Genomic DNA, 25,501 nt, shown 5'->3' with positions numbered 1-25,501 from the left:
TACTCCAGAACTAGCTGTTGTGAAATTGTTGGGAATTTAATTGATTAACACATCACATAAACTGTTATTGAGTGTTGTTGATACACTGAACTTGTGCCCTCGGAACCAAATCTGACTGAATTTTGGAAGTAGACTGCAGGCAGGCAGCTGGTGGATACATAACTGGCATGCGTAAGGTAATGGTAAGGTAAAAGCAACGACCGAAATGCAGTGTTGAAACACGGAGCGTATTAAATATGCAAAGACAGATCCGGTATAAACACTGACCCCCGAAAAAAAATCTCCCGTTTTTGGAAAGCTAAATGTTGACAGGTATGGGCCTGGGCCTATTCATTTATAGTCTATTAGTAGAACATAAGGACATTCCAAATGCAAAGTTGCACCTTGCAATGTGGGGTTTTGCCTCTGGAGTGGGTTAGATGTTTGATGCTGGTAAAAAACAATGCATTCCCACTCAGGGCTGAGACGATGTTCTACTTTGAGATTGATCTGTCTTCAAGTGGACGTTATCGCCTGGACTGGCTATACTACAAACTTAGTCCTAATGACACCATAGCCTATTCCCCCTGACGTCACTCACAACAAGACATGGCACTAGATGCCGACGTGGCGGACGGACTGACTGACTGGGCGGAAAACTCGGGAAAATCAGAGACTGACCAAGGAATTGGTAAGGCATCTCAGACATTACAGTAAACGACAGCAAACGTCTTTGCTATGTTGTAATTGTGAATAGTGCGTATGCTATCGACATGCACTGGATTTTGCTGAATTGCTTTTTGTCTGTGCAGCTCCATTTTAGAAGGCTAAAATGGATAGTTCGCTTATTTGTTGATTTTGTTAGGCTATGTCTGCTTGGAGGCCTATATGAGTTATTCGACCTATGTCTAGAAGCAAAAACAACACCATAACCTGATTTACGAATAGCCACATTAATGTCCAGAGGTAGCCTAGGCTAAACCGAGTAGTTTCGTTCAAACTAACTTAGTTGTCACGTCCGATAATAATGCTGTTGGGTTGGTTTGTTTTGACTCCCAGACTGCCGTAGCCTAATTTACGAAATGAACTGTCAGCTCATTTGGATAGGTTATGTTCCCCTTAGCTTGTGTTGATAAAAAGCTTCCGATCATGATTCTTCACTTTTTATTTATTTATTTATTTATTTATTTATTTAGTTAGTTAGTTTTGTCGCTAGATGGAGACATCTGACAGTTAGGCCTAGTCTTATATGGCCGCGACTTTTGAGGATGCTCGTTTGTAAATCAGGCATGCGGCACAGTTATGAATCTGTTTTCAAATGTAGGGTTTAAATTTAGATAGGCTAGAATTTGCTCCAACTTCACAAGATGTGCCTATTCATGTTCATTTCCTTCTTTTCCCATCTAAGAGCACCATGTCACAGACCAATGCTGGGGAGGATGCCTCCTCTATCTCTGACTTTGTATTGTCCGAAGACATGGGCCCACCCAAAGACAAGACTTCTTCAGAGCAGGATATTCCTTCTTGTGCAGATGACACAGCTCCTCCCATAAATCCAAAACCTTCACTGGCTGGAGATGAACCACAAGAGACTGATTACCATGATGAGGGCAACTCCGCTAGTATGCCACTATATCCTCAGGATGACCAGCCAGGCACTGAGGCTGAGGGTCAGGTAGCTGAATGCAGAGAGTCTGTGAACTTGGAACCTGATGGATCAGAGGAACCTGAGGTAGGATACGGTTTGTGTGGGATGATGTGTGATGTATGCCAGCTAATTGACTTGCCTCAGAGAGACTTGTTTGAGGTAGAAACTGCCATGTATGTATAAAATTATTTTTGTACACACTATTGAAAACAATTATTAATTATATATTTTGAATATGCAGGTTTTTTTTATTTTGAAAGTAAGAAATCTACTGAATGATAACAGCTAGTATCTGAAAACCATTTAAGAGCATAGCAGTTGAGCAAGATAGGCTAATCAAAGCAACAAGCCTACTTAAACTCGCTATTTAAGATGAGCAACCTCATAGACATGCTGTAAGTTTTTGCTTGAACCGAAGGAAATCTGTAGCTGTCTTGAGTTCGGGCTGAGTGATGCAGATGTTTCTCCCATGAATTCTATCTTCTCAGCCATGTTCAGTTAGGCCACACTGCATTGGTAATGTTAAAGGCACCTTCACACTGGTCACGTATTCTGTGGCTACTAACTCCCAAATATCCTGTTGATTTTATCCCAGCTTCCCCTCAATTTAAGAACTTTAGTTTAGTTTAGTTCTTCTGTCATTTGTGTGCTGTGCAAAGTTGAGTGACAGAAATCACAAATGACTCCACATATTAAAGTCGGATGTCGGGGAACATGTTTTAGTAGATTAGTTAAATCTACTGAGTGCTACTGGCTCAGCGTTGCTACTCCCTATTGGGAGCTGTTTTAGGAAATGCTGAAGACTTTCCTGGGTTACCGGATCATAATGCATTGTATCAAACCAGCTGACAAATACAAGCCCTCTGGATATGGATTGTGAAAACCCAAATGTTCACCGGAAAGATGCTGCATGTGTCACCTGATTAATTTTTTTTGATCTCAGTATCCTTTTGGCTCAGCTGTGAAAGCTTCTGGCTGATATCTTGTAGACTGTCACCAAAGAGACTGGCACATGCTGTTACCTCTAAGCCAGCTGGCTACTGGACAATGGTGATCTACTGGACAATGGTGATCTTTGTCTATGTCAAGGGGACCTTGCCAGTGTTTTGAGATTCAAGGGGCAGTCTTTTAAGACCAGTCAAAACTTTAGTGCAATAGGTTGTTTAGTAAACAAAAGCTTAATATAATATAATGATCAGTACTTACATGTCATAGAATCCCAGTTTAATCCAGTTTTCCTTCACTCTTTATTAACTGCATGAATAGGCAAGTACCTTGTTATTACACAGTGTTTACAAAGTTAACTCCTACTTGTGTTTTCACGTGCTAGATATATTTAATTTGAATTATGACTTAAATCCCACTTTGAATTAGCACTATATAGGCCCTGTATGTGTCTGTCTGTAGAGTGGTGGGCTAACCTTCTTCTGTTTCACAAGTTTGCATTCTGAACATCATGAGAGAATGTAGGTACTGAATCTGTGCAACATTTTGTAATTGATAGAATTTATGACCATCTTTCTCTTGTATGGGATTTGATGTGTGTTTGTTCGTACAGCCATCCGTTGACACTGCAGGCAAAAGTTGGGGAGGCTGGGGTGTGTGGGGGAAGTCCCTTCTGACTAGTGCTACCTCCACTGTTGGTGAGTAATCGTGGCAGCTCAATTTTGGGGAGTCCATTCATCTCTTTGGTCTGTACAAAATGTATGCTTGACTTTCAGGCCAGAGCCTGAGTTCAGTGCGAGAGAAAGCGGGTGTGGCCCTGCGCCTGCCACAGGCTTCTTTGTGTGAAGAGGCCGAGGAGGCCGCAGGGTCCTGTGCTGAAGGCAGCAGACCAGAGGAGCTCACTCCACCCTCCACCTTGGCCTCTCCGCCGGCCAAAGGCGTGTTCTCCACCATCACCAGCGCTGTGCAGAACACTGTGAGTGGCCGTCCATCTGCACTCGCCTTCGCTGCCCCATTCATTATTTCATCACTTAGTAACCATCTTCTGTCATTTGTGTGCTGTGCAAGCTGACTGACAGAAATCACAAATTACTCCACATGTTAAAGTCGGATGTCGGCAAGCATGTTTTCAGTTTTCATCCTGTATCGATCACTCCATCAGGGCAAGTCTGTGATTTCTGGTGGCCTGGATGCTTTGGAATTCATTGGGAAGAAAACCATGACCGTCTTAGCAGAGAGCGACCCGGGCTTTAAGAAGACCAAGACCCTGATGCAGAAGACTGTGTCATTGTCTCAGGTAAAGAAGGGAGAGAGTGTGAGAGAGAGAAAAAGAAAGATAAACATCTTTTGTATGAATTCTTTTTTTGTGTTTTGCTTTGTAGTTTTTCGTAGATTTTTTGTTTTGTTTTCTGTATCGTAAAAATGTTTTTTTTCTGTTTGTGGTTAGAGGTTGGCAAGAACTGTAATTAAACAGGTAATTTAACAAGTAAGCAATTAAACATTTTCATTTAGATAATACAACTTTGTGTGTGTGTGTGTTTTGGGTATGTAGATGCTGAAGGAGGCAAAGGAGCGAGAACGGGAAAGATTAGGCAATCAGTTGGTGTCTGAACCAACAGCCCACTATAGCATCCTGTTTGATGACTATCAGGGACTGTCTCACTTGGAAGCTCTAGAGATCCTGTCCAATGAGAGTGAGGCCAAGGTTTGCCACACACACCAACCCACATGCATTGTACCGGAGCACACACTCTCCAGATCAAAGTCATTCTTAAGTGTTCAGTAGTCCAAACTGACCAGATAGTGGTCCAGACTGAAACAGACTTTACCTACCAAACCTATTTGGAACACTATTTGGAACACTTCATGTGGGACTAGTGGCGTAGTTGTAACTGCATGTAACTCTCTCTCTCTCTCTCTCTCAGGTGCAGGCTGTACTGTCCAACCTGGGAGAGGATGAGTTAGATAAACTGAAGACAGAACTGGTTGCTATAAAGGAGATCTTCATCAAAAGAGATGAAGAGGAAGAGGCCCCAGCACTAGAGGAAAACGGTGATCTACTTTCTTCCCAAATAGGCTCCACCACCCACTTCTGTGAGTCCCTCAGACAGTCAGGTCTGGGGCCCTGTCATACGTAGCTAGATTGGGATAATCCTATTGCAATCAAAGGAACAGTATGTCTCTGATTGGAACAACCAATGGTGCAATTCTGTTGGATTTAATTTAAGCTGTGGTGGACATTTCATACCCATTTACTGCATGTATACTTGAGAGGAGAGACAGTGAGAGTGAAATGAAATGATCTCATTCTCTCTCTCTCTCCATCTCTCTCTGTATTGTGTTTGTGTGTGTGTGTGTGTTTATTTGTTTTTATCAGCTAATGGGGAAGAATTCGTCAGTGTTCTCACAGAGCTTCTCTTTGAGCTCCATGTAGCTGCCACACCAGATAAACTCAACAAGGTGCAGTTTTACTAAACATGGCTCCCCCTCTATCCTGCACTGTTACAGCGTGTAGTATACCAAAATATTCTCACGTTAAACATTCTGCAGGACTGTAGGCATTCTGCTGACACTCTTAACACTTCATACTTCACACAGGCACGAGTCAGGGCACATGACTGGGTGAAGGAGGTGGAGCAGCCTGTTGCCATGGAGGCTGTTGAGGAAGCTGTTGTAGAAGAGAAAAGTGAGGAGTCCGCCCCCTCCACAGACTCAGGAGAGAATGTGGAAGAAGGAAGCGTTTCTAGCGAAGGAAAGAATGAGGAGAGGAGAGAGACCCAAGAGGATGCTTCTGACTGCGTGGAGGTAAAACAGCCTACTTTGTGTGCTGAATAAGGTAGCATATGAACAATCATCCTTGGAGAATTTTACTACAAAAAAAGTTTTGTAAACTGTGTGCGTGCATATGTGTGCGTGTGTGTGTGTGTGTGTGTGTGTGTGTGCACGCACTCATGCATTGTGCAGCACGTGTACCTGTCCTCAGTGGGTAGCTTGGCTGAAGTGACAGCACGCAGCATAGAGCAACTTCATAAGGTGGCAGAATTAATCCTCCATGGACAAGACTTGGAGAAAGCAGCGAGTGAGCAAGCCTCCATACTTGTCAGGTAAAGTGTGTGTGTGTGTGTTTTAGGATGTGTGTTAAATAGATTGGCAGCTGTGTATATTTTCACAGATTGGGAAGCAAACAAAAACGTCTTTTTTTTAATAAAAGTGTCTGCTACAGTCAACATTGCAATATTGTAACAACGAGTCTCAGTAGCTTAGTATTGCTCCCCTCTGTGATCCTACAACGGTACAACGGTTCACTTTAAAAAAACAAACAGCTGTGACCATGCCTTTCACAGTGTCTTATTCTGGCTTTGCTGATGTTTCAGGTTGACATTGGCTATGTGTAAGGAGGTGGACTGCCTTGCCAGAAAGTTCTGTGATACTTTACTTAGTATGGGGGTAAGTAAGACCAGCACAAACACAAAACAGCAAAATCAAATCTATGCTATGGCTCTTCACTAATTCTCTGTATACTGCAGTGTCACAGAAAAGCAGAAGAGTTGAACCCCCTTGTGGATAGTGTGACTCTGGAGGTAAGTGGATGGCACCATACATCCTTGTGCACCACCAATCTGAAACACATGTGTATATACAACAGACTTTGACTTTGGAATGTGTGGGATGTAGTGCCATTATTATTAAGACATTATACTTGTCAATGCAAGCTCCCATATTGGCATTCACTTCTAACATTTTTGGATAATTCATAAGTCTTCATACAATAATAGCCCAAAAGCACATCATGTTGTTCCTGTCCATACTCTACAGGGTTCAAACAGCACCACCTATATCCACAATGCCTTCCAGCTGCTGCTGCCAATCCTGCAGATATCACACATCCAAATCAGCAGGACCAAACAGCATCCAGATACAGTCAGCACAGACTAGCATGCACACACCGTGATTGTAGTAATGGATAGATTCTGTGGCTATAATATTTCTCAGTTGATTCATTGTGTGTGTGTGTGTGTGTGTTTGATGTTGCTTGTGTGTGAATGTGTTTGTATGTACTAGAAGAGCTTTCTGCAATAACTAAAGAAAATGTAGATTAATGTCGGACTTTGTTCTATTGCATTGCCAAGATTTCAGAGTTTTTTGTAATTACTAAACAGTTGCTGGACGGGACTACAGTGCCCTCACCATGTACTGTAATGACATGCCTGGTAAAGTTGACTTAAAAAGGTATAAAAATCATCTTTTGGTGAGAAAAAATAATATCTCGTAAAGAAATACAAACTTTTATCAAAAACATGTGCCACAATTACTGGCACCCCTAGAAAATTATAAACAAAATATTTTTCTTTTTCATTTGTGCAGAGGTCAAATGCCCTAGTCATTCTTCAACATGTGAAAGACAAGAGAATACACAATTCAAATTAAGGGAGTGTGTTGACCTCTGTTAGTTAGGAAATGGCTATAAAAATAGGTACTTGTGTTCTATGGTCAGACGAAATGAAAAGTAAGTGTTTTGGTATTAAAACAAAGAACACTGTTGTAAAATACTGTGTCATCCTTAAATACAGGGGTGTCAATAATCATGGCACATGTGTTTTGGTAAAAATATCTATTTACTTCAGGGTTGGATTTTTCTTCATAATAAATTACCAAAAATGCTTATTATACCAATTTTTACACAACTTTGGCCAGGATGCCAATAAATGTGGAGGGGCAGCTTTGGCCAAATCCATTATAGCTCAAGAACCATATGCCAAAGGTTTTAGGTTATACCTAAACATTTTTGAGCCTTAATTCTTGATATTGACATATCCTTAATTCCATACACCCACTAAAACTGAAGAAATGTACAGTGACTCCATTCCATAAAACATTTATTTTACATAAATTATATTTCTCATTTTTTTAAATAATACTATACAATATTAATGTGATTTGCACTTGTTTACTTATTTTGTTTAACAAAACATGAGAACTCCCTCCATACAATATGGTGCCATTTGAATATACAAGCTACTACTCTGTCTATGACATTTCCTTGAATCTTAAAAGATTTTCATTGGTCTAACTTGCGTTTTAGAACCGCTACTTTGTAATATAGACAAAAATGTTACAATTGGTGCCTAAGCTGTTTTACCATCATGAAATTTAGAAATTGAATTGGTTCCCTTCTATGTATATGTTGGGTGGAAAATGTACATATCGCCAATGTTTTTCTTTCACCGAAAGAGTAAAGATTTAGATATAGATAAGTTTTGTTGTTTTACGACACAGCTGTGTCTCGAATAGGAACTGTGTCTGTTCACAAGAATACAAATCAATCAGATCATGTCGTTACTTTTTCTTGATTGGCTTAAGAATTTGTATTGATGGCAAAACTCATTATCAGTATTCTATATTTTGATTCAGTATTGAATATTTTGTCTGGAAGATTTCATCTTTATATTATGAAGGGAAATTTAGGAAGTGAATATTATATTTAAGATGGCTTAGGCAGTAATCATTAAAGAAGCTTATCTAAGCTTATGTATTTCACTCCAATGTAAACTAATACCTATGTAAAAAAAAATTAACTGTATATTTGATTATTCGGATTGAAGCATCTGCACAACATATATATTGCCCTCAGACATGACTCCACATGGAGGACAGTGACCTGATAACGGGGCCGGCTACAGCAGATGTGTGTCTGTATGAGCGCATAATGCCCTACAGTTGCTTCTTGCTTATCTACTCCTCCTGTGGACCTTGTATGAGCTTGTAGAAACCCATGTTTTAATATGTGAATAAAAACAATCCCACCTACAGTATGTTTCTATTTTAAAGTGGTAATGTATGTGTACATCACACTAGTACCATACTCTCCATAATTTGCCATAAAAACGGTCCCACCATACAATGCGTCCACCAGAATGTTTTCCTGATAATGAAATCAAGAGCCATATTATTGAAGATAATAAAAAAAATAATAAAACACGTTCAGTTATACCAGTCCTCCTCATCCTCTCGTGTGACAGACATCAAACTGAGGGGTGGTGGGTGTCCACGGTGGTGCAGCTGAGCTAATACAGGAAGAAGGGGGAGAAAGAAAGACACTTGATCAGTTGATGCTCTGTCATGCTCTGTGGTCATAACAGAGGGCAGATGTTTAAATAGAAATAAATACAAATCATTTCTTTAAAACGGATGATGATGGGATGAATAATATATCATGGCAGTAAAGAGTACTAGAAACACACCCTAACAAAATAAGTACAAAGTCTTCAGTCAATCCTCCTCATTGCTGTGGCCATTTATGATCCGAGAAGCAACGTACTCAGACAAAACAACAAGATTTCAAAATCTCAAGAGTCAATTCAGGTTACAATGACCCCAAGTAAGCATCTCAGCCAAAACCGTTGGCTTGCCTTTTCAGCAGCTGATGACTCTTAATCATTCAAGGCTAAAGGCTAAATGAATGGCTAAATCATTTAATCAAATGCATCCTTGTAACTAATCCACCACAATAACTTCTAACGATGTTCTATGGATTCACTTACACAGTGGTCCCCACTGACTGTGACTGAAGTCTTGGTTCAGCAGCAGTGAGCCCCCACATTCTAGAAGGTAGTCAGACAAAACTATGACAGGTACTTCACTATAGTCTATTCATAGTCATTTCAAACTACTATTTTGGCTATTTGAAAATATAATTTACTTTTGTGTGTATGTGTAAGACAAGCAATAAGACACATTACATTACAACAATTTAGTTGTGAATTCAGAAATTAGATATTTTTGGGAACACACATCACAAACCCATTATTTTGAAGTCACTTACCTTGTACCTCGCCACTGACTTCATGATTTTCAACTTCACGAATAGGTGAGAGTCCTGTTCAAAGTATCCTAAGTTAGAAAATAAGCTTCAACTCTCTTTTTCTCTCTCTCTCTCTCTCACACATACACACACACACAGACTTTTTAAGAATAGGCTATTCTACTATCTTCTATATTGTGGTAACCTATATTAATGTCTTATCAGTAAGCAACTTTACCAAACCTTGAATGAGTGTGAGGAAATAAAGACCAAATCTGCTTGTACACACACACACACACACACGTACGCACGCATGCACACACGCACACACACACAGACACACACACACGCCAAACACATTTGTTAACAATAGGAATAAGTAACAAACCTTTCCTACACCTGTAGACTTTAAGAAGTGTCTCTGTTGTGAAAAATGACAAGTTATATTAGTCTTATTTGTTCAATATTTTTTGTATGGTGATTTAGAGATTAGGTAAATTGTATACACATAAGGACCATTAGGAAGGAGGGAAGGCCAGATGTTATCTTCTGCTTCCTCCTGGGGTGAGACTTCAGAGAACACATCTCCTTATGAAAATATAAACAGACAAAATAATGTTAATAATGTAAATAATGTTAATAATGATCAAAATCATAAAAATTCATTAGTAATTTCCAAATTGACTGAAGTATTGTGCTAACATGGTTTCGGATAGATGCACTTTAGGTACCTTTATGGCTCTGGATGCACTCTCTCTCTCTCTCTCTCTCTCTCTCTCAACATGGAACACTGACTGTCTATCCATATAGTGTAAAATACAAGTTAGTTCCAGAGCACATTGTTGGAAAGTCTTCTCTCCCCCCATGCATGCAAATCTCCAGTTGTACACTAGAGGGAATCTGCACTAAATATTGTTGCTGGCCGTTGAACAACAGCATGTGTTTACTATTCCTTCCAGGGCTAAATGTGGTTAAAAGTGGTTGCCAGCTTGGCAACCAGGCATGAGGTTTTGGTTGCCAAAGCAAACCAAATCACAATTTGGTAGCCAAGGGCAACCGATCAACCATTACTGTCGAGCCCTGATTCCTTCTAAGGCCCTGCTATATGAGAAAGTGCCATTATAGATCATGCTTGTATGTGATAAGGCAAAGAATATGCTGTGTGACTGTTTCAAATGTACATGTGTAAGTGAACTGTAAAAAAGGCTGGAACCTGCGGAGCCTCTGGGTGGTAATGCCAGATCTGGTATGTCAGCACATGCTGAGGGAGAGAGCATAAGGGAAGTATAAGCAACAGTGTGAACATTAATATAAGATGAAAGCAGCTCTGCAAGACCAACACACATAACATTCATGATGGCACTTTCACCTTTTACATATTATCTTCACTGTTCTAACTAGAATTCTTACATGTACTTCTTCTGATGGTGAGTCGACGACAAGGTTGGTCTGCACTGTCAGGAAGACGCTCAACTCTCCCTTCAACAAAATAAAAAAGAGTGTTATTTCACTAAAGAGCACCAACATGACTTACACAAAATATTTATGTTGTTCCTGGTGCCCATTTAGCATAGAAACACATTTTTAAAATTAACCACTTCTGTATAATAATAATAATAATAATAATAATACATTTTATTTAAAGCGCCTTTCAAGTCACCCAAGGACACTGTACAATAAGACAAAAGGATATCGACATAAGAGTAGCATAAAAACATCAGACAGAGACAGTATACAAGAGAACATAGACAAAAGCAACATATACAGGGACAGTACAAGTAGACAGTACACTTAGTAAAACACACTATACATTCAGCAGGAGACAGACATTGCCAACAAAAGTAGAGTAAAATAAAATAAAACAGTAATAGAGGAGCAAGTGGGATGGACGAAGTGGCTGGATATCAGCGTCATCTAGCTTTATTGACTACATGCAAGACAATGCAAATAAAATAATCCACAAAATGGCAGAAAAAGGAAAGGTCAAGCAAGAGTAGTGTGAAGTGTCCTATCAATTGAGCGATTGAGAGTGACTAAACATGCCCCAAAGCATATCTTATATATGCTTTGTACATACATCTTACAGGAATAGAATCCAAGCACTAAAATTGGTTGAATGTCAAAATTGGATTATTGCTGGAAGAGCCAGAGAACCAGAGCCATTATCATAGCCATCTCTCTCTTTATTTCTCTCTCTCTCTCCCTAATGCAAAAGAATATATCTTCTTCAATATAACTTACATCTGTGATTGATAAATTGATAAGACCATTTAAGTATACAGTATATCTACATTGTTTACACTTTGCTGACACTGCACAAGTATCAGCGTGTATTATAGGCCTAGGCCCAAAATAATCTCCAGCCAAAACAAGGGTACTTACTCTTCAGAAGCAGTGTCCTGCAGAGAGTCTGATAAACAACAGTCACCACCGTTATAGATATCACAACAAGGACAAGAGCAAGCCACACACGCTGGCTCAGACATTGTCCATTTCCTGGGTGAAAGAGGGAAGGAAACAATCAGTTTCAGTTTTGTGTGTGACTGCATGTGGACATTTTCATATGACTGGTTAAAGCAGCATTTTAAGGAACCCTTTAAGGCAGCTGGTTCTCAAAGTGGGGTCTGTGACCCATAGCCAAAGGGGTCCGCGAAACAATTAGCTTTGAATGCTAAAGTTGTGCTTTATCATTAAAAATGCATATTTATGATAATGATGATGATGACGATGTGATGTGATTAGATGAGTTAGATGATCTATGATGACACTTTCCACCAATAAAACAAACAAATAGTGTGGGAGAGAGCAAGAGACATTTACTCTGCCAAATGAATGAATAAATGTCTGTTGCTCCCACCCATAGCCTAACTTTGATATGATTATGACAAATCACGTCAATGAATGAATGAATCACTTGAATCACTTTACTCAGGTCACGATGAACCATTCTTACTGCTGCTTAGATTTGCTTATTTGCCAGCAAGCTAGCTGATGGCAATGTGGAGAAATGTCAGTCCATATTGTCAACACAAAATCCAAAGTTGAAAAAAGACCAAGTTACTGCGGGATAGCGAAGCTGGCCACAACTTTAGAGAATACAAATGCCATCTAAGTGTACAAGTGGTAGTAAGCATATGTTTAATTGTTACGATTATGAGGGGGTCCTTGGAATATGTTCTCTCACAGAAGGGCTCCTTGGCACCATAAGTTTGAGAACCCCTGCTGTAAGGAATCCTTTACCTTGGTAAGGTTTATTTAAGAGCCAGTTTGTTGACCATGTATATATGAAGACAGAAACAGAACATAATGAAGTAATTTTTTAACCAGTATTTTAACATTAACCACAGCGTGCATTCTCAGCAGGTTTGTCTGCATATACTCACTAACCTTTCATTTGATGAGGGAAGTAAAAGGTTTCTGTCTGATTTCTTCGTTGAACATGTAGGAGACAGTGATGTGGAGTAGGAGCGCTATTCTGTAGGAGGTTCTGGGTTTCATTGGGGCTCATACAGCAGTGGAAGAGCCCCTGATGGGTTTCTGAGCTTATAAGAGAACTGGCATTTTTCAAATGATAATGGTTGGTCACATTACGTGCTGAGGGACTGTCAATCTGGACCAAGAGAGACACTTCCAGTGGGTCTATAACAAATGGGAATGAAGCAAGAGACAAAGTCAGCTATAAAACACACACGCACACACACACCAATATTGTCTGATAGTTGCTTCACAAATTACATTCATGTAGTATTTCTCATTTATTTTAGGCTCATTTATTCATTTGGCAGACACTTTTATCCATAGCGACTTACATCATGTACCTTTCAGGCTACTGTGCACTAAGCAGTGCCATTTACATGAGTGCCAATCAAAAGCTTATTGTATATGCACACCAAAAGGCTATAGGCGTAACACCCACCTACAACAGAGCCATTTCCAAAGAGATTTGTTAGGTCGGTCTGTGTTTCACACAGCCAGTATGAGATGTTCTGCTCTGTGGTATTTGTCTCTCCACTGCAGGGTTGGTCCTTCACCCACGTGCCCACTGACATCTCACACCCACCATCAGAGCGGTCTACGCAAGGCTTGAAGCTCTCACAGCAGAAGGATATCTTTAACCCTAAACAGGAGATAGACAGATTGGGTGTTGACTGTTCACTGAGAGGTAAAACTCTTGTGTATCTTGACGATCTAACTGAATTCCAATACAAAATGTGATGGCATGAATTGGTGTGCGCTCAAAAGAAAGAGATATTCTGTTGCTGTATTAATCTGGTCTATTCATAATAGTGCCTTTTAAGCAGGTGTATAAATTTCAGATTATGAGATATTCATTTCCAATATCTGGGAGTTCACTTCACATGCAGAAAAATATACTCAGAGAGTATAGCTCACTCCTGACAGAATTATAGTATAAGTGGATGTCACAAAGACAAAAATTAGGAGATAATTTGATGATGTCACCATCTCACAACCCATCTCTTCATGATGCACCTATCTTCAGCAAAAGCAAAAGAATCATTACAGACAACATTTGCTTAATCCCACTATTTTTCAGGTGGTTTCCCCACAAATAAAGTGTAAAACTCTGTCAAATAGGATTAGATAGAAGAGTCAAGTGCTCAGCCAAGCCTGGCTAGCTGTCTAAATGGTCTAATGTCAGACTCAGACCATATAGGGACCTATTTTAGTATCTTTGTGGGTGGAAATGAGGTAACAGTTGCAGTACTGCCTGTGACGACCCAATGAGGTGAGCTTTATCACAAAACTTCATATGCCAAACTTTTGTTTATTTTCCAGATGTTTAGATTACTGAAAGCATTAATACAGTTTATATAATGCATGACAAGAAGACTACTTTGGATGGCTACATTTTCAGGATTAAAAGACAAAACGTGATTAAATATCTAGTAATAGGTGTAGCTATTCCACAACAAAGTCACATGCCTTCAGGACACCCAGTCTAAATGTTCCATGTGAGGAGCTGCATGTCCCACATACCCCTCTGAGATACCCACCTCGGGGAGAGAAGAACTCTGGCAGGCACAGGATGAATGCCACGAGAATGACCACGAGGAGTTTGGTAAGTGCGGCACATGTCATGACAAACACGAGGGAAGAGAGACAGACTAATATGCTCTGAGACTGACAGGTGCTCACATCCTACATGTATAGAATAAAAAAAAAAACACTCTACCCTAAAAAATGTAAAATGCCTGTAGTCCACTGAAAACATGCATCTGTTCTTTTGTGTCCCCCGTTTCAGTTACTTCATGAAACGCCACCTCAATGCTCTGTTTCCTGTCTTGACAAACTTCCTGTTTTATGCAATTGATAAAGAGTGAAAGAGTGTGGCGTATGATGCATGAGCATCATACATATATAAAGGGGTGTAAAGGTACACATATTCGTACTGAACCATTTAGGTTCAATACAGATGCATACCAAATACCTAATGCAGGGCATACCAAATAGTCTTTACAGTAGGCTTTTTTGCTTACAAACCATGTTTCAAATTTGAGTTCCCACACAAACATTTTATGTTGCGGATGTCAGTTTAGTCAATTCATGTCAAAATACTATTCCCATTGCGCATTAAAAATATTGTCAGTGGTACACCGGTAAACCGAGTAAACCGGAGTACACATCATACCATGATTTTTGTATATGCTTCACCCCTAGTATATAATATATATATATATATACAGAGAGAGAGAGATAGAGAGAAAGAGAGGGTTCTTTAATGATCTTTGCGCTCACAGATGTTAAATGGTTTCATATGACAGCCTAGCCAACAGATATAATCCTATCATATGATATAGGTAATGATATAATACTATCATATGATATAGAACATAGGACCCGGGGAACAGGGATGACCCCATATAATATCATATGATATAGGAAAAGTAAATCAGTGACCATTGGACAGACCATAGTGCCTGGAAGTTTGCATCCATCAAAATGTTCTTTTTTTCTGTTTTTTGTTTTTTCCCCTCAGAGGTGCAATTGTTATCGAAGTGCAGGCCCAAAGTGCCTGAAGTTGCCTTACATGTCATAAAGCGAGATTTCTTGGAGATTGCACAGTAGTCCCGCTATTGACTACAATTTTGAGTTATATATATACTAGAATAGGATTACCAAACAGGGCTTAATCCATTGTGTTTCATCTACTTACTAAACAAATGATAATCTGGCTTCAGAATTGTCTTGTCTTTTGTAATGCATAGGCTTACATGCATCATCTTCAATATAGAATAAGGCCCTACAGATTCATGGAATTAATCTTTGTTATGAAAAAATAAACAAATAAGTAGGCTACATTGTCAGCCTCTTGTGGGGGTGGAGGGCGATGGGGGTAGGGTGTTGCATAATGAGGACAAAACGAAACCCTGAGCGGCCAACACATTTAGCGTGAGAAGCCCAGTGAAGGTCACTCAGACACAGTTGGCCATCAGGGAAGGTAAAGATAGCGTACGAATGGTCGATGTCCACCAGTGGGGTATACTACGAAGCACATTAGACATATCTAGGCTATGTAGACATATCGAGGCTTGACAAAGCCTTGACTCAGGGGTATACGTTAAGTGATACTACGATTGCAGTTGTGATATATTTGTCAAACTAGGCTTTCAGCTCAGATCTGTGCGCGTTCTCGGTGTTGGGATGACTTTGGCCAATCGTGTAACGTGGAGACGCACAAGACCGCCTCTATTTAAAAACAATTACTTCCGCATTCATGAGCGATAGTTTAATCTACACTTCGGTCATTTTTTGTGTCTAACCTATAACATCAAATAAATCAATTGTCATCAGTTGTTGTATGGTATGCACGTCCATAGTGGGATATTTGCACGCACAGCACTATTAACGCGCATTCGAGATCCAAAATGTTAGTAGAGGCGGAGCTCCACCTGTAAGATATATGACAGAATCCTACACGTGAGATAACTTCATTTTTAAGACAATTGATTGGTCAGTGTGCGGTAGATTACACGATTTGAGCTATAACTTAGCACATGACCTCCTCCCGACCAGGTTTGGTTGACAGCATAAGATACCATGGTGATATAGCGACACTAAAACAGATCCACTTTCGTGTCACAGCATAGCCTGGCTTTGAGCGCAACATACCTCACTAATCGAGATTCGTAGTACACCCCACAGGAGGAGACTTAAGCCTAATTTACTGTAAACTCCTGTAATAAAATCACTAATGCATTGTGCATTAATGCAACAGGCTTCGCAACCTTAAGACAGGCCTATAATGAATGATTTATGCAAACTCTGGATTTTACGATAATTTGTAAATTTGAATATGTAATTTTTTATTGAATAAAAAACAATCCTCCTAATGCCCCCATGGGTTATTCTGCCGCCTGATTTGAAGTTACCGTATTAACTCTCCAGGTGTTATAGTAACCTGGCCATCATGTAGCCTATGACTAACGCAACAGGTATGAAAAACAATAACACTAGGCTATTCATGGTCTATGAACTCATTCATCAAACACCGTCTCTCGTCAGTTTCAGTCACCTCGGATGCCCAACCCGCGCCTTTTCTCGCTCTAAAAAGCGTTATGCGAATATAAGTAGCATAGTAAAAGCGAGTCGTGAGTGGCAACCAAATGATTGATAACTTTTCATGTCGCCATCCCCATCTTCAAACTTGTTTGAAAGCAGGGTTTGTATTGCTTTTACCTTGCTAATGCCATAGAAAGCGCTCACTGAATCACAGCCAGTGAAGCAGTGGAGGCCAATTAGGGCATCTGAAACTTCATCTCCTAGCTGTCTGCAGATCTTTTGAACATCGACAGTGCGCTTGCTTTCCCCCTTCCCCTGTGTGGAAATACAGGTTTACTCCAATAGCTTTGCAGAATGTCAGGCAAAGTATGAAGACATTTGTGTCAGGACTGTTGACTACAACATTGGCGCTGTACTTGAGGCATCGGCAGAGTGAAGTAGCATTCGGGTGTCTGCTTCCTCTTGAATTGTATACAAGGCTGGCACTGGGAATACCTCAAGTTCTGTACCACTGCCGTTAATTCAGATTGAGTGACACTCAGACCCATGCCCAACAATCAGTGTGATGTCCTCAATGTGGTCCTTCCCAGATTTGCTCCATGATTCATAAATAAATTGTTGTAATTGTTCCTTGTTGGCATCACAAGACAAGAACTTGCTTTGGGGTTTTCTGGTCAGGGGAATATGGTAGTTAGCTGGCAACCTGTTTTAGCTCGTCTGTGGCGTTCTGCATTTTGTGCTTATTGTTTTGTAGGTGTCAGGAACAAAATGAACAACTTTAGATTTACTCAATTTGGCTGCATTGATCAAGTACTTCAGCACACCCATTGCAAAGTGTCCGAATGTATTTTGGGGTTTCATTGTCTGTATTAATGCCATTGCAATATATACATTGTAAGTCTAATTTGAATGTACTGTATGTGGATACCAGAGAAAACTCAATAAAAATAATTTCATATATATATATATATTAATGCCATTGCATCATACACCAAGGTTGAACCGTCTGGTATCTGAGTTGTGGTTAGGAGCGAGTTTGATGAATCCTCTAAAAGTGCATTAATTTGGCCTTGTCTGTTTTAACCAGAGAGCCATCAATGTTTGCAATGGCTGCAGGAAAGGGCCCAAGACTATAGACAAGCATTCCTCAATGTCTATCTTCCACACTGTGCCAACCACAATTAGCCTTGCAAAAAGTTCTCTGTCTGCTTTGATGGCAATCTCTCGGTCTCTCACCTTGGTGACACTTGATGTAGCTGTGTCCTTAAATGTCTTGAGTTTCATTTTTTTCAGTGGTGCATGAAATTCTACCTCATCTGCATTGAGGCGCTGTTGAAAGAATTGTGCAAATGCCATCTCTCCTTTGTCCTTTGCAGTTAAGAGATCAACAGAGACTGAGTCTAAAGCTATTTGACCTGATGTAATGTGGTAAATGTTATCTTTTTGTAGTGTTTGATCGAATAGGTTAAGCATGTTTTGAATGGTTGACATAATGTTCTGAACATCTTGTTCGTCCTGAGTCATTCTTTTCTCTTCCAGTTCTGTTCTCTGTCTTGTTGTGTTGTTCTGCCCAGCCATGTTCCTGACCTCCGTTGTTATTGCTGCTCTCTTGTGCTGTGTCAGTGTCCACCTGTGGACTGCTCCCTTGTTCTGCAGTAAACCCTGTAAGTCCACCTTTGGTCTTTGAGTCCTTGTTTGCTGTCTGCTCTATAACCTGGTCACATGCAGTGCAGGAAAAGGCATTTGCCTTTGTGCCACAAAATCACCAGATTGCACCTGAGTGTAGATTATTGGATGAGTGTCCGGTAGAATGTTCATCTCAAGCCAGTATGCTGATAGGTATCGGCTGTAATTCACCCTGTCATATACGCAAAGAACCATGGCAGCATTATACGGATACAGGAAAGATGTAGACTCCAGTTCGCCTCTCGTGTGGTCCTGATAAAGGATAACAGATCCTCCACCATCTCAATGTAAGAACTCCAAAATTGGAATGTTTTACTCCCTTGTTGTTTGTTGAATGTGTCATAGCCCTCAAGGATGGTGTTGAACTCCTTTGTTTGAATGATTACTTGAAAATCCTCCTTAGGGAAGGCCCTCTGGAGTTCAGCAGCAACACTTAAAGCGGTTTCTCTCTGGTCATGAGGTAGGCTCTCCATGTATGCTTTCCAGCGTAGCCTCTGTAGCGCTTCACACAGCAACTTGTGGCTCCAAATGCTTCTGTTGTATTGGTGACCTGTTAGAACTCCAGCATCAACAACATCAGCTTCAATTAAAATGTCTGGTAGGCCAGCATCCCCAAAACGCTTGCCAATGCAGGACAGGAAAGCCATACAGGTGTGAAACTCACCCATTCCAGTCTAACCAGTCTTTTTTTGTATGTTTCATTACTTCACCGTATCTCTTGAGCTTTGGCATATATGGCTTGATCAAAGACTAGAACTATTTCTTGAAGATTTAATTTGTCTGCTATTTCTGTTGACCTCTTCAGAATGGTTTGTACAGTTCCCAGTTCTGTAGGACTTGCATCAATCACTGGAAGGTATCCAATGTTGGTTGGTGGTGGAATTTGAACCTCCAAGGATGAGTGTGTTGAAGCCAGTCCATCCAGGAAGGATTTTAGAGTGGGTGGTAGTCTTCATCAGGGTGTAGGCAACATCTAATCTCTGTGCTACTTTCCTGGATGTTGTGTGGTACTCCAAAAAAAAATCCACACATTTTCCAAAATGTTCTGGGCCGGTCCTCTTTTTTCTAATGTAGGTCTCAATTTTAGTAGGGGGTGGATCAAGAGATCTCTTTCTGTTTTTTTTTAGGCTCTGATTGATAGGTGTAGGTTTATGAAATTGAATTGTTTTTTTGAATTATAATGCCATTTGTGTTGTGTGTCGTACCCTTTCCAGACAATGTTTCCTATCCAAAATCATTGTTATCCCAAACTAGAGTAACTTGGCTATGAATTTGGATATTTTGGGGGATGTATGTTTCACCCTGTTCTATTTGCAGCTGTGCCAGAGCTGTGTCGTGTTCAAGGACCAGTGAGTTTGAGGAACAGTGCCCCAGACCATTTGGTAAGCCGATCAGCTGTGCTGATCCAGTCAGGTGTCTCACTGCCATAGTTAATGCACAATGTTTAGGCATAAGCCATCTCCCCTTTGTGGACAGACTCAAAATGTCCTGACACGTTGAGACAATCTTCTCCTTTTCACTGACTTTCACTCGTTCATTGTCAGTGCAAGGTTCCGTTTTCATGCCTGTAGTCCAGGCTATAAAGTTAAAGAGCCTATTTGGGATAAGGCTTGAGGCAGAGGCAAGTGTTAACTGTTCTGCTGTTGGTGGCCATATAAGTTTAGGGGTTGACTTGAAGTTGTCCTCTATGACCTCTCGTAGGATCCTAGCTGCATGAAACAAGAGTCTCCTCTCATTTGTGTCATCAGTTTGTATAGTCTCGGCTTCATCTGATGAGTATTCCGATGCAGATGATGAGTCTGAAGTGGTTCTATCTTGTACCACTTCGTGTGGTGTCAAATCTTCTACATATACAAAACCATGCTTTGACAACCTTTGAAACTTTAGGAAAGGATAGGTATTTTTCATTCTTGCTTTTAAGGCTGAAGATAGGTAAGTAGAGATATCAAGTGCTTCCGTTTCATGGACGCATTTTTTAAACAAAGCATTTAACTTTGTTCATTTCACCACCTGCTGCTTCCTCAGCAGCCTCTCCTCTACAACCGCTGTGCTAAACTGACTGTATCCAGTCTCAAACTGACACTGTCCTTTGCGGTCTTGGAGCTCTTTTTTGTAGAGGAATGCAGTGTAGTTACGGTAGCACCTGCAATTAATAGTATAACCTTAGTAAACATATTTCAATGTGTGTGTCAGTGTGTCTATAGTTGTGCTGTCAAATTTCCATGTCATTACATCCCTACCTGAAATGGTACACCGCTTCTGAGGCAACAAGATCCCTTCCACGAATGTGAAGAATCAGGTCTTCATCTTTTCTTAACTCTGCTGCTAGAAGCAGCTTGCCAGCGGTGAGTGTCATGCAGTGCTGGAGATTCTCCTTGACCCTCTTCCGGTCATGTTTTTGAGTAAAGTATCGCTCGCGTCTGCATATGATATATTGTCTTGGGAGGAGATGTGGTGCTCTCTTTAGGCGATTTGGAACCTCTGGTACAGTTGAGCGGAGTACATGGAGAACTTTAGGCAGTGTGTCTGCTTTGGAGCTGAGAAGTGGACTCTGTTCTTGCTGATCTGGTGTTGGGTGGTAAGTAAGTGATGCTCATTATAATTGTGCATATATTATTTAGTTTGTGTTCTTTTACAGTTAGTCTGGCAGCTCATTGATGGTTTAAAATGTGTTTGAAGTGGTATAGTTGTGTTAAAAAATAGCCTATTTTACTTTGTTCAAAATGCTCCAAGCTGCCAGACTATTACTGTTTTGTTGTTCATTTGGTCTTGTACAGTGTTTGTTTTGTGCTCCTTATTGTCATTGTAAACTGATTTCATCCTTTGTAAATGTAAATGAAGACATAAATTCAATGAAGACATAAATTCAACCTTTAAGTTCATCCCTGTTTTTGTTCTATTAAGTGTTAGTGTAAACACATCCAGGTTAACTTGGGGCAGCCGTGGCCTACTGGTTAGCACTTCGGACTTCGGTTGCCGGTTCGAATCCCGACCAGTAGGCACGGCTGAAGTGCCCTTGAGCAAGGCCCCTCACTGCTCCCCGAGCGCCGCTGTTGATGCAGGCAGCTCACTGCACCGGGATTAGTGTGTGCTTCACCTCACTGTGTGTACACTGTGTGCTGTGTGTGTTTCACTAATTCACGGATTGGGATAAATGCAGAGACCAAATTTCCCTCACGGGATCAAAAGAGTATATATACTTAACTCAGCCATGTACTTTACCACCACCAACAGCTATAATTGCCCTCTGAACCTAACCTGATGCGCCAGCAACATGTTCAAATATTATCTTCAAACTTTATGTAAAAGCATCAATTTGAAATGCACATTACAAACCTGTAACATTCTCGACTGTTTTTACTCTCTTCTTCTGGGCTCGTTCTATGTTTCTGATGTTGGTGTACATCATGTAGCATTCCCTATGGTAGCCTAGCCAACATTAGCTGGAACCTCTGGGATGTTGCAGTCCTGCTTGATGTTGAACAGCTGAACAGCGCCCGCTGCAATTTGGCTCTCCTTGGTGTTTAAACCAATACTGCACAAACCTTGACCAAGTTTTGACCGAAATTGTCAGCCTCTTGTGGGGGTGGAGGGCGATGGGGGTAGGGTGTCGCATAATGAGGACAAAACGAAACCCTGAGCGGCACACATTTAGCCTGAGAAGCCCAGTGAAGGTCACTCAGACACAGTTGGCCATCAGGGAAGGTATAGATAGCGTACGAATGGTCGATGTCCACCAGGGGGAGACTTAAGCCTTAAGCCAGGCCTGTAATGAATGATTTATGCAAACTCTGGATTTTACGATAATTTATACATTTGAATATGTAATTTTTTATTGAATAAAAAACAATCCTCCTAATGCCCCCATGGGTTATTCTGCCGCCTGATTTGAAGTTACCGTATTAACTCTCCAGGTGTTATAGTGGCCATCATGTAACCTATGACTAACGCAACAGGTATGAAAAACAATAACACTAGGCTATTCATGGTCTATAAACTCATTCATCAAACACCGTCTCTCGTCAGTTTCAGTCACCTCGGATGCCCAACCCGCGCCTTTTCTCGCTCTACAAAGTGTCACGCGAATGTAAGTAGCATAGTAAAAGCGAGTCGTGAGTGGCAAACAAAAGATTGACAACTTTTCATGTCGTCGCCATCATCCCCATCTTAAGCGACGTAGTAACAGGTAAGGGTGCACATTGAATTACAGTATTCGGATGTACGTTGTGTCGGGTATCAAATAACTCATTAAAAGGGGCCAAGTCTCAGCCCTTTCTACCCAAATAAGGGAAACATAACGCCCGCATGTTATGCAGGAAAGTGGCGTGTTAAAAACTGGCCTCATTGATCGTAACGTTAACGCCAGATCAGTTTAATTTGTGTGACAAATTTTGCCTGGAAACGGCTTTGCTTCACTGACACCTTGAAATTCCTCTTACTACGACACTGGTATTCCTAACTGTACTTATTGATTGGGGAAAGTGGGTTGTTGCTGGTGTGAAACCCTAACTAGCCTTTGTTAACATTAACGTTACCAGTTCGCACTAGCTAGATATAGCTAACTATGCTATCATTACTAACATCTTTCAGTGACATTCATCTACGAAGACAACATTTTAACTTTAGTCGGTTCCCGTCTCTTCGTACTGTCCATTTTACCTAACTAACTTTAGTTGGTTCACAATAAACTGGTGATCAGTTCACTGTAACGTTAAACATCAGTTACGTTTGGTATTGCTTGCCACCACAAGGTAGCCCGGACAGCAAACATTGCTAACTTGAAAACCCCGAACGCTAATTGTTAGTTAGATTATAATTGTGGGAGATAAACGACACACACACCACATCACATCAATGAGTCGAAAAAAGAAAACAGTTGCTCATATCTTGGTTGTGCTTGTGAATAGTTGTCTACTTGTACCTGTTGCAGGTGTTCTCAGTGGCAAAATGACACCAATTGTGTCACTGTGCTTACCAGTGGGTTTAATAACTTAATCTATGAACGGCATTGCATGAACGTGTTGCCATTTTAATCAGATCGCGTGGCTTGTTGGTATTTTAAAAGTTGTCATTCGCGTTGGTCTAACGTTACATATTCGGTCGTAAGAATCAGTGAGTGCGTCATACGGCAATAGTCAAGAGTGATGAGAGAATGACGAGGCTCTTAATCTTAATCTCTGTCGTATAGTGGGAGAAGGAGAGAGGGGGCCAAGGAGCACAACTTTTGTTGTAAGCAGAGGATGAATAAGGAAATAGAAGACCGCTGTGAAGCATAGGCTAGGGCACATAGGAACGGCTGTGCAGAAATGTCATTGTTAACATCCTGGTGTGTGTAACACAGATTGTGTACATGAAACAGTTGTGTACACGCTGCAGGGATCTCATGGTTCAACAGAGATGTGCTGTGTTGATATCCTAGAAGGGCACATGTAGCGGAAACAGCTGAGCACACGGTTTGGAGGTTGTTGGCTGAGGAGCTGACAGCGGAGGCTGCTAGGTATTGTAATTTTAATGAAGGCAATGACCCAGAGCTAAATATAACTGCCAGAAGAGCTCTGAAATGCATTACACATCAGAGAAAGGTCTGGGTTCTCTGAGTTGATTTGCTTGGGTGTTGTTTCGCTATATTGCATATAAGCATGGAATGATTGCTCTTGCGTTCCAAACAGACGCTTCTACAATGACAAAAGAGGTTAGTGAAATAAATATCATGTAGCCTATTGTGAGCCTAGACACACAGTCAAGGGCAGACATGAACTTCACTGTCGAAGTATCGTTTTTAAACAGGATTGTTTGGGCCAAACTTTGGTTGGAAATGACTGTAACTAGGATACATTTGCAGAAGCTTTTCTTGGAATGAATGATGGGTTGATGAGATCAATAGTTGGCTGCCTACCAGTGTAATCCTTTGAGGCTGTAATTCCTTGCATTGAATGAAGTCACTATTTCCTTGATCAGCGAGTTAAATCCAGCAGTTTGATCCTTGTGATGGCAGAAGAACACCAGATGAAAAATGTGGAGGCTGAACTGTTGATTTAATCCACTGGCCCACCATCTAGGCCTAGGCTATTCAGTAACCGGGCAACCATTAATGTGGAGTCCTGTTTCCATGCACAAAAGCATTAACAGTTTGAGGACAAGAATGGCTTGAGACTGTTGGCCGTTGAACATTTCTGTTGTGATCTGAGAAAGAAGTAAAGGTGTGGTCAAATGTAATTTATTTGCCATTTATTTCCAAACTTCTTGAGCACACTGTAGCCTCACAACTCCAAGAATACCTGACTGATCACAGCCTATGGGAAGTGTTTCAGTCCAGTTATAGGGCTAAGCAAAGCACCGAGACAGCCCTGGTCAAGGTTATAAACGACCTACTCATTGCGGCTGATAAAGGCCGTGTCAGCATTTTATTACTGCTGGACCTCACAGCTGCCTTTGACAGGTCTTTCACAACACACTGCTCAGCAGGTTGAAAACACTTTTGGGTATCACTGCTACTCCACTGGGACTAGGCCTAATTCAGTGAAACGCAGATGAAGGAAGGTGCCTGCTTGATAATTTGGTACATTAAACTACCAAATTGTTTCAAAAGTGTAGCAATCTTGTAAACAAAGGTTTTAAATGCAGTTGTTTACTCAATTTCAAAGAAATACACGTCCATGCCGGATTAGCAATTGTATGCGTGCCCGTGTTTTAGGGACATTAGAAATGGGCTTCAATGGCATCTTGGCCCGACGGACCTGCAGATCAAATCCCAAATTTGCCCAAAGTTCGTATGGGTATTCCCAGGCTACCTTGGCAACATGGCTATCGTGGCACCTTGCCCTGTTAGCATCACTTTAAGCCCATTTAGCGATAATGCAAATAAACGGTCCTGCTCAAAACGCCACCAATTAACGTAATTTGGGCAGCCGTGGCCTACT

The 25,501-nt window shown here is 40.8% G+C and overlaps 3 protein-coding genes across 5 annotated transcripts in view; 2 read left to right on the top strand and 1 right to left on the bottom strand.

Annotated features, from left to right (window-relative positions):
- Positions 1 to 459: 459 nt before the first annotated feature.
- On the top strand, positions 460 to 8,382 carry fam114a1 (family with sequence similarity 114 member A1). 2 transcript variants are annotated; one of them, XM_048243746.1, is made up of 13 exons: positions 460 to 670; positions 1,388 to 1,711; positions 3,186 to 3,270; positions 3,349 to 3,548; positions 3,735 to 3,869; positions 4,125 to 4,277; positions 4,498 to 4,624; positions 4,950 to 5,032; positions 5,171 to 5,377; positions 5,537 to 5,676; positions 5,947 to 6,019; positions 6,100 to 6,153; positions 6,389 to 8,382. In XM_048243746.1, the coding sequence occupies exons 2-13, from the start codon at positions 1,394 to 1,396 to the stop codon at positions 6,506 to 6,508; spliced, it is 1,695 nt and encodes a 564-aa protein (XP_048099703.1). In that variant the 5' UTR covers positions 460 to 670; positions 1,388 to 1,393; the 3' UTR covers positions 6,509 to 8,382. The 2 variants fall into 2 exon arrangements, with proteins under 2 accessions (XP_048099703.1, XP_048099697.1); XM_048243740.1 differs by having other exon boundaries at positions 461 to 670; positions 4,498 to 4,666.
- Positions 8,383 to 8,483: 101 nt separating this feature from the next.
- On the bottom strand, positions 8,484 to 21,988 carry LOC125294843. Of its 2 annotated transcripts, none has more exons than XM_048243876.1 (11): positions 21,918 to 21,988; positions 13,291 to 13,491; positions 12,762 to 13,013; positions 11,757 to 11,870; positions 10,785 to 10,853; positions 10,588 to 10,635; positions 9,891 to 9,962; positions 9,763 to 9,795; positions 9,396 to 9,449; positions 9,115 to 9,195; positions 8,484 to 8,637 (listed from the first exon to the last, which is right to left on the bottom strand). In XM_048243876.1, the coding sequence occupies exons 1-11, from the start codon at positions 21,985 to 21,987 to the stop codon at positions 8,555 to 8,557; spliced, it is 1,077 nt and encodes a 358-aa protein (XP_048099833.1). In that variant the 5' UTR covers position 21,988; the 3' UTR covers positions 8,484 to 8,554. The 2 variants fall into 2 exon arrangements, with proteins under 2 accessions (XP_048099833.1, XP_048099842.1); XM_048243885.1 differs by lacking the exon at positions 21,918 to 21,988 and adding an exon at positions 14,390 to 14,614 and having other exon boundaries at positions 9,115 to 9,174.
- A 582-nt stretch (positions 21,989 to 22,570) lies between these two features.
- Positions 22,571 to 25,501, top strand: part of klhl5 (kelch-like family member 5) — a 44,040-nt gene continuing 41,109 nt past the window's right edge. The window contains exon 1 of the mRNA XM_048243664.1: positions 22,571 to 22,767. The gene's annotated coding sequence lies outside the window, so the exon portion shown is untranslated. The remainder of the gene's footprint in view (positions 22,768 to 25,501) is intronic.

Source organism: Alosa alosa, chromosome 1, assembly GCF_017589495.1.
Source record: "Alosa alosa isolate M-15738 ecotype Scorff River chromosome 1, AALO_Geno_1.1, whole genome shotgun sequence".
Lineage (NCBI taxonomy): Eukaryota > Metazoa > Chordata > Actinopteri > Clupeiformes > Clupeidae > Alosa > Alosa alosa.
The sequence above is the reverse complement of the archived record's forward strand: the minus strand, read 5'-3'. Positions and strand labels throughout refer to the sequence as shown.